The sequence below is a fragment of the Aristolochia californica genome, unplaced genomic scaffold (assembly GCF_029961685.1).
Source record: "Aristolochia californica isolate CCGP_79_NKW_82.1479 unplaced genomic scaffold, dmAriCali1.0.hap1 SCAF_10, whole genome shotgun sequence".
Lineage (NCBI taxonomy): Eukaryota > Viridiplantae > Streptophyta > Magnoliopsida > Piperales > Aristolochiaceae > Aristolochia > Aristolochia californica.
This window is the reverse complement of record NW_027181771.1, coordinates 2,507,098-2,516,130: the sequence shown is the minus strand read 5'-3', so window position 1 is coordinate 2,516,130 and position 9,033 is coordinate 2,507,098. Positions and strand designations below refer to the sequence as shown.

At 40.3% G+C, this 9,033-nt stretch overlaps 1 protein-coding gene across 1 annotated transcript; it reads left to right on the top strand.

Annotated features, from left to right (window-relative positions):
• Positions 1 to 402: 402 nt before the first annotated feature.
• Positions 403 to 8,083, top strand: LOC137939567 (premnaspirodiene oxygenase-like). The gene is made up of 4 exons (XM_068784847.1): positions 403 to 561; positions 806 to 883; positions 6,560 to 7,357; positions 7,457 to 8,083. Exons 1-4 carry the CDS (start codon positions 403 to 405, stop codon positions 8,081 to 8,083), a joined length of 1,662 nt encoding a protein of 553 aa, XP_068640948.1.
• Positions 8,084 to 9,033: the final 950 nt, after the last annotated feature.

Below are 9,033 nucleotides of genomic sequence, written 5' to 3'. Positions count from 1 at the left end.
CGTTGTTTTTTTTTTCTTGCAACATCTAATGTGGAGGTTGGTTGGAGGATCTGAGGCACAAGGAGGCTGACTAGTTCTTAGGAAGAGTTAGGCCGCACGAGGTAGATATTCCGCTTGGCTAGACGGACTTGGTCTAAATCTAACCGCGTGATAACTGGTATCAGAGCTTACGTTGCAATCAATGGCTTCTACAAGTGAAGAAGATGTTTCAACAGGCAAAGAATAAGTAAGTGACATTAACTTTCGTTTTACAACTCTTGAGCATCGTTTGGACAACGTTGAAAATCTTTGTATGCTCCGGGAGGAGTTCGTTCAAAGGTTGATCGAGGAGCATCAACCAACTCCGCATTGGTTGAGAGGATTTGAGGAAGATGTCCATTCAGCCATTGCCGTCAGGTGGAGATGGAACAATTGGGGAAGGACGTCAAAGACCTCTCTGGGGAATTGCGTGCAAGACTCTCCTTGTGCGAACAAGCCTTGGCAAACGGAGGAGATGTTCACGCACAAGCAAAGATTAAGGTGCCTGAGCCAAAGTCTTTCAACGGAAAGAGAGACGCGAAGGTCATAGATAATTTTCTATGGCAAGTGGAACAATACTTTCACGCTAGCAAGCTCAACCCAAAGCAAGCTTGGTGGCAAGTTTTCTTGGCCGAGTTTGACTTTGAGTGATGTACAAGGCGGGGAAAGCCTATGTTATTGCATATGCCTTAAGTAGAAAGACGGATTTGGCTACACCTTTTGATGGAGAAAAGGGCAAAAGGGTATTGGCACACATACAATGCACGACACCAAAATGCATTGCTAGAACACACTCAAAAAGGGAACACGTGCGCACGACAGAGGCGCGCCTGGTGTTATGCGAACAACACTCAACAACCTCAACGTGTGATGCGGCAGGCGTTAGACCCTTCACGCGCATCACACGCAATGCGATAGCGGCTATGCGAGACGGATATACGCGCGGCGCACGCACCGGCACTTGCTTCACGCGCACCATGCGCGGTGCGGTAGCAGCAGAACATGAAGAGGCGCACGGTGCACTGATCTCCTGGCGTAGGCGCAGGAGATATGTGCTTTGCGCAAGGTGTGCGTGCGCACATAGAGGACCATCTTGGCGCAAAAACGGAAAATGCGGCTTTGCTATTACGAGCCTCAGCAGCAATTACACAGGTCAGTCCTTCGCTGCTAGACAGGTTTTGCACTAGTCTTCGCCAAGACGCCCAGGCTTACAACATTGTGCAAGCTGCAGCCTTGGGCGAGACGAGAAGATTTTGGCTTGACGACGGATTGTTCAAGACCAAAGGTAATCGACTTTATGTGCCTAAGTACGATAACCTACGGCGTGACCTCTTTGAGGGAATGCCATGACACCTTGTGGGCAGGACATCCAAGTCAAAGAAGGACGTTGGCCTTGCTCTCTGGCCAATATTATTGATCAGACTTGGAGAGCGATGTGCAGGAATTTGTGCGCACACGTCTTATCTGTCAACAGGATAAGATTGAATAAAGAAAGCCCAAAGGCTTGTTACGGCCTTTGCCCATTCCAAAACGGTCGTGGAAGTCTATTTCAATGGACTTTATTTCTGGTTTGCGCAAGAAAGACGGGTTAGAGACTATCATGGTAGTGGTGGACCGGTTTACGAATTATGGAACATTTTTAGCAGTGCCAAGTGATTGTATAGCGGCAGAGGCTACTTAAGCATTCATGGCACAAGTGGTGAAGCATTGGGGCATGCCCACAACGTTCACAAGTGATCGAGACCCCAAGTTTACAGGAAAATTTTGGACTGAGTTATTTAAACTATTGGGAACTACTCTAAATTTTTCCACTAGTTTTCATCCTCAGACTGATGGCCAAACGGAGCGCATAAAGACCGAGAGGGGTGCCAAAGGGGCAAGCCCCGGAGGATGCAATACTTGGTCAAGTGGCAGGGTCAACCGAAAAGCGAGGCAACATGGCAAGACATTGCTGAGTTGTGGCAGTTTGAAAAGGAGGTGGCCGACTCTCGCCAGGGGACGCAGACGAGGGTGTTTGCCTTATGGCGGTGGGACTATGAGATGGAGGATGAAGCCATGGTGTGGCCAGACACCAAGGTCGATGATTGTGCAAGTCCAGTGCACAGCAATAGCAGCGACGACCAAGGCCAAGTGCAATGGCACAACCTAGAGGGGCGCACGCATATGGTCGACTTGGTAGCAGCTGCTGAGGAAGAAGACATACTTGAGCTTGCCAGACAGAAGGCCAAGCAGCAAGACTTGCAAAGACCCTAGCAGCCCGGCCAACAGGCGCGCAAGTGGGTCGAAATGGGGTTGCGGCCAGCAGGTGCGCAAGCGGGTTGAAATGGGGTTGCACGCGACCAGGACTCCAGGCGCATCCGCAGGCGCGCGCGCGACCAGGCATCTAGGCGCGCGAAGCGGGGTTGTGCCCAGGCGCTTCTTTAGGCGTGTGAAGCGGGGTAGCACATTCAAAGGCGCTCGCGCGACCAGGGAACCTCCAATGCCAAAATTCAAACTTTCAGGAACTGGCGGGTTTCTGGGCGTCTTTAGAGATTTCTAAGGGTCAGGGACGACAGTTGGTTGGTTTCTGAGTATTTCTAGGGCCTTCTAAAGGCCAGGGGAGGAGGCTATATATAGAGGGGCCTCTCCCATTGTAAAAGAATTCGGGAGATTCTTAACATTCTTTGCTCTTCAAGTGTATAGAGAGAGTTTTTAGCCTTTGGCCGTCAAGAGTGTTTGGCCACCCTTTGTAACATTGTCTTCTCAATACAAAGTTGGTTTTTTTCTTCCATATCTTTGGTCTTTCTGTTGTCCTTTTTGTCTTGCAACATCTAGTGTGGAAGGTGGTTGGAGCATCCGAGGCACAAGGAGGCTGACTAATTCTTGGGAAGAGCTAAGTCGCACGAGGTAGATATTCCGTTTGGCTAGACGGACTTAGTCTAAATCTAACTGTTTGACAACTGGTAAGTTTCTAGAGTCAGTTTTGGAAAGTAGTGTTATATTGTTGCCTCCTCCTGTCTGAATTATACTTGTGTTTCTCTAATATTTTTTAAATTTATTATTTTTCATCACTTCGGAGCACTGCTCAAACTCATTATCTATAAAGTATTGATGTGTGTCCAACATCTAATTTGAGTCAAGTATTTATTTTTTCTCCTAACACCAGTTGGACTTACATTTAAAAAAGTGAGTACTCTTTTTTTATGCCTAAAATTATACCTTTTTTCCGCCTTTTGAAATTGAGCAGATTTTATACATTTCAGACTGTGACTTTTTTTCTCTCGTATTTGTTTTGTTCAAGTTGGGTCTCTCTATCTTTTTTATTCTGCACTTTGAGGGAGAGAAATAGAAGAAAAAAAATACAAAGAAAGAGGTATTTTATTTTATGTGATCAGAATAAACAAGGGGGAAACAACAAATTGTGATTTTACATCTATGAATATTTTTTTTCAACCAAAGAATGAAGATCATAATATTTTTCTTTGCAAGTTTTTATAAACTCTACTTGAGGGGGGGTGTTGAAGAGGATAGAAGAGTTTTACATGATTCGCACATAAAGAAATCTCGCAGAGCAAATAATTATGCTGGTTGAATCTTACGGAAGTCTCACTAGAGTATCTCAATTAAAAAGAGTTTTAAGTTATTTTAGTTTTCTATTTATGTTCAATTGTTTAATTATTCTATGACTTATTTTTAAGAGTTAGACTTTGGATGGATTGAGACATGAGTAGTTTAATTGTAATTTGATTTTATTTATTTATTTTTATTATAAATGGAGGTTTATTGTAAATAAATAAATTGTTATTTTTATTATAAATGGAAGCTCATTGTACTTAGTTATAATTAAGTTAATAAATTATTATTATTTTAGAAATACAATATTTTAATATTTTAATAGAAAATATCATTTTTATTTTTATATATTTATATTATATCATAATTATGTTCTTTTTATAGTTATATTATATCATATTATTGGAAAAATTGAAATGCTTTATAAAAGTTAATTTGTCACTCATTCAGACATAGCCCTATTTGTTGTGATTTTGTATTGGGCTTTATTTATTTGATAATAACTAATCTTGTAAATCTAAACAAAACATGGTCCTGAGTTAATCCAAAAACTTGTATCAAATTCGAATTCAAACAGATTCATTGATAAACACATGATTTTTAATTATTTTATTGAAAATTATACTAATAACTATTCTTATGAAATTTCTAACCAAATTTCTATTAGGCACTAACAAGATTTTGAATTGAAAGTCTTTGGGAAATCTATAACGAGGAAAGCTGTTTCTAGTTGAATTTTGCTTGCATGAGACTCGATTTTTATCGGGACTAGACTCGACACATGAAAATCTGACTCGGATTGGTCGAGTTGGATGGGGACTCGTTGGTTTGGTGTTTAAACTTGGGGTAAGTCAAAGGGGAGTTGGTTGGATTAAAAGAGTCCAATCCTACCCTTAAACTTGGCTCGACTTTTCCTAAAATTCGATCCGATTTGTTTGAGTCATGAGTCAACTTGGTGAGTTAAAAAATCTTGGTGTAGAGAGTGGGTGGCAACTGGTGATACATCTCCACATATAAAACACATAAAAATCTTTTGTTTCTAATTTTAAAATCGTTTGCCCCTCCACTTACATTGGGAAACCATTAAGAAACTTGTAAGTGGCCTACTTGTGGTGCCAACCACCTTTTAATAAGCTAAGCTCACATTTCCAAAGTGTTTGTTTCCAAAAGCTGCCCTAGGCTTTGTTTTGAGATAAAATTCTAGTTATTTGGCCTTATAAGACTATGCGACATTTTGAAAAGAAATTTAGAATTTATATTATTATGGACTCTACAAATAAGAGATAAAAAAAGAAAAAAAATTCCGACCAAATTGAAACTTATAAGAATCCTATTTATCGATATTCATTTTAAAATACGATTATTTAAAGTAGTTTCTAAATGCAACCTACTAATTTTTTGTTATCCTAAGCGTAGTTTTCGAATACAATGGCCTTGTAACTTGAATCTAATGGTTACCAAATTACTAATATTAAAAAATGGGGAGAATGATGGAATAAGGTCTCAAGATTCCTCTAAGTGATCTATGTATGATGATAAAAAAAAACCCAAACATTTAATCATAGCATATAAGTGTAATTTTTGTAGAAAGAACTCCTTTGCATGGGAATGGCTCATTGTACTCAAATGAGTGAACAACCCTTATAGAAGGACAAAAAAGGATTTACCACATGCACAGGAGTTGGTCCCTTTGGTATGAGGAATGAAGAACCTAAGGTAGAAAGGTGTTAACTAACACAAAATAGTGACTTCTAAATTTCACAAATGAGTTGACCCCTTTAGTATGAGAGTAGAGGGCTTTAGAGTGCAAGAAAATTATCTCTTGCTATAGTGATTTTTGAAGCTCCTAAGTGCTCTCTCGAGTTTTTGCAAGTTTTAGTTTCCTCCTAAGCTCAAAGGGATGCCAAATCTCATAATTCACTCTATAGAGAAGTATTTGAATGTTTGTATTTTAAAATCTGATTTGAATACTTAGATATTTGATTGTTTAGTTATACTGTTGAATTCAATATTGAATATTGAGTGTTTGATTGCTTGACTTTCTCATAAACAAATGTTACAACCATTTCATGCCGGTTATTTTCAAATCATACGTTACTTGTGATAGCGAATTCCTGGTAGATTACCTTAGATTAAGTGTTATCATTCATTAATTTTGGTTGATTATTATGCTTTATTGAAAAGAAAATATCCCTAGCATTTTTAAAACCAATCGCGACTTAGATACATTGATTGATAGGTGTTGAAAAATCCTTTGTGGTTCTAGGTACTTGTGTCTAGTAGTTGTTTACCATAAGACCAAAGCGTTGATTAGACAGTTGTTATCTGCTCCTATAGATACCTTTCGACTTTTTTAGTGGTTTTTAAACTTCAAGGTGAAGAAATCTTAGGATTGGTTTGTTGTTGTTTAATTGATTTGCCTCTATTGAATTACCTTTGAATTGCATTAAGAATTGAATTAGGCGTAAAAATTTGATAAAACTATTCACCCCCGACCCCCCAAATTAACACACAGACACACACACACACACTCAATGGTTCATCCTTGTAGAACACATTACTTTTGTAGTGAATGATTAAATATGTTTACATGATCTAACCAATTTTTTTAAGAAAAAATATTTTAAAACTTTGGGAGTGATATCATCTTTTGACCTTAACCCGATTTTAAAACTTGGGAAGCAAAATCTTTATTTAGTTTGTTTTCCCATTTGAGTGATTAAACAAAAGCAAAAAAGGGTAAAAGAAATGTTGTACAAGGTATAGATAATTGGAGTATTTCTCTCCCAAGTCAGAAGGCATCTTTACTTCATGTACCAACAAAACTCCCTCTATTATAAGTAGATACAAAGTTATGCCAAAGACAAACTTTCCCTTGACTTCTCGTTCCATGGATCTGCATCTTCCAGCTCCCCCATTCCTTATCCTAGTCTTTCTTGTGTTGATCCTAGTGTTGAAGAAGAAGGGCAGAAGTTCTGATGGTCGAAAGCTGCCCCCTGGTCCTTGGAAGCTACCAATGATAGGCAGCGTACACCATTTGGCAGGAGGGTCCCTCCCACACCGGATTCTGAGAGACTTGGCCAAGAAGCATGGACCTCTCATGCACTTGAAGATGGGTGAAGTGCCCCTTGTCGTTGCTTCCACAGCTGAAGCAGCGAAAGAGATCATGAAGACTCATGATCGGAGCTTTGCAAGCAGGCCAGAGCTGCCCGCAGCCAGGCATAACACCTATGGGTTCACTGATGTGGCCTTTGCACCATACGGTGCATATTGGAGACAAATGAGGAAGATTTGTGTGTTGGAACTGTTAACCATCAAAAGAGTGGAATCTTTTGGTTTCATCAGGGATGAAGAGGTGCTCAATATGCTTAGCTCCATTTCAGTTTCTTGTAATTCCCTGGTGAACCTCACTAGGAAATTCTATTATCTAACGAACAATGTAGTGGCGAGGGCAGCTTTTGGTCATAGAAGCCAGTACGTGGACAAGTTCTTATTTGTAATCGGGGATGCAATCAAGGAAGCAGGTGGTTTCAGTGTCGCCGATCTATTCCCTTCATCAAAATTGCTTTTTTGGATCACTGGGATGAAGGCCAAAATGGAGAAAAATCATCATATGCTTGATGAAATTTTAAGTAAAGTTCTTGAAGAATGCAAGGTTAGATATAAGATTAAGAACCGAGATGGGGACGACTCTGATGAAAATTTAGTTGATATTCTTCTCAGACTTCAGCAACGTGGGAATTTTGAAGTTCCCATCACCGACGACAACATCAAAGCAGTCATTCTGGTCAGTATTGCCTTGTTGGTACCCAATACTGAGACACCAAACCTTGATTTAATCAGATTGAAGTGTTTTACATAATCTGATCATGTGTTTTTCTTTCAGGATGTTTTCACAGCAGGGACTGAAACCTCAACAAACGTGTTGGGTTGGACCATGACTGAGCTGATGAGAAACCCAAGAGTGATGATCAAAGCTCAGGAGGAGGTGAGAGAGCTTCTCAGAGGAAAAGAGAAGGTTACTGAAGCAGATATTCAAGACCTGAAATATCTCAAACTAGTAGTCAAGGAAACTCTAAGACTGCACCCTCCGCTCCCATTGTTGCTTCCTAGAGAGAGTAGAGAAAAGTGCACTGTAATGGGATATGAGATACCCGCCCAGACCAGAGCCATATCTAATGTTTGGGCAATAGGAAGAGATCCACTGACCTGGGGAGATGATGCTGAAAGTTTCAGGCCGGAAAGATTTGACGATAGTTTGATAGATTTCAAGGGAGCAAACTTTGAATTCCTCCCGTTCGGCGCTGGTAGAAGAATGTGCCCAGGTATCGCATTTGGAATAGCTGATGTAGAGCATCCCTTGGCTCTACTCCTCTGTCACTTCAATTGGGAACTCCCTGAAGCCATGAAGCCTGAAGATATTGACATGACTGAGGTTTTTGGAGCAGCAGTCGCCCGAAAATCAGATCTCTGCTTGGTTCCTAAACTATGCTATCCATTACCCGACCTCTGATTGTTCAACGGGATGCTCTTGTGTGTTTGTATTGAACTCAATCCATTTGACATACACGTAGAAGACATCTTTTGATTCTGTTTCTCATTTCCATGAGTTTCTACTGTTCTCATCTCTACTTTGTTTTGATAATTTTGTCAGACAATTTCACCCACATGAGGAAACTTATTTGTTACCTGAATCTCACGATAGTTATCAGAATTTATCCGAAATTACTTATTTTGCCCAGATTGTTAGCCATTTGGCCTCGTGTGCATCTTCGATAGTTGTTCCTATCAAGCAACACTTCAGCTGTTCTCTTCTCGCCCAGGTGAATTCTTGATGTACCTTTAGGTAAGTCTGGTTGGCTTTTTGCTTAATTTTAATGGCGTTTCTTGGCTGGGATTCTGCACCGTGCAACACCTCACTTTATGAGTGCTGATTTTCTTGCGGATGGGGTCTGCTGTGCCATTCTGCTTCTTCTTGGCTATTTTTGCTTTGATTAGGGTAAGCATCTCCTTCAGCCATGTCTGCAGATTTCCACCAGTTCCCAACTGTTTGCTATTGTGCTCCATTAGGCAAAAAACGAATTTTTCTGTCTGCCATCTAGATTAGTCTCTTTTCTTCTACCCCCTTGATTGTCTTTGTAAAGGCCTCCATGAAAGGTTCTATTTTAGCTCCTGGTAACCTGACAAAGGATCGGGAGAGAGGGCTATGTCAGTTGGTACTACTTGCCATGACTACCGGCCAGTTGACGGAATGTCAGTTTCCTCTCTACGTTGCCTTCTTCACTCGTTCATCAGCCTTCCCCCTCCTCCCACACCTTCCCTCCTTAGCTTCTTCTACTGAAACTCAACATCTCAATTAAAAAGGAGTTTTAGTTATTTTAGTCTTTTATTTATGTTCAATTGTTTAATTATTCCATTAACTTATTTTATGAGTTAGACTTAAGTATGAAAGTCATTGAAGCA

Bases quoted from the DNA above. Each gene is read 5' to 3' on its own strand.
- LOC137939567 (XM_068784847.1), top strand. From the start codon at position 403: ATGGAACAATTGGGGAAGGACGTCAAAGACCTCTCTGGGGAATTGCGT. The intron at 884-6,559 runs GTGTGATGCGGC...GATGGTCGAAAG, and splicing joins CAACACTCAACAACCTCAAC to CTGCCCCCTGGTCCTTGGAA. The intron at 7,358-7,456 runs GTCAGTATTGCC...TTTTTCTTTCAG, and splicing joins ACATCAAAGCAGTCATTCTG to GATGTTTTCACAGCAGGGAC.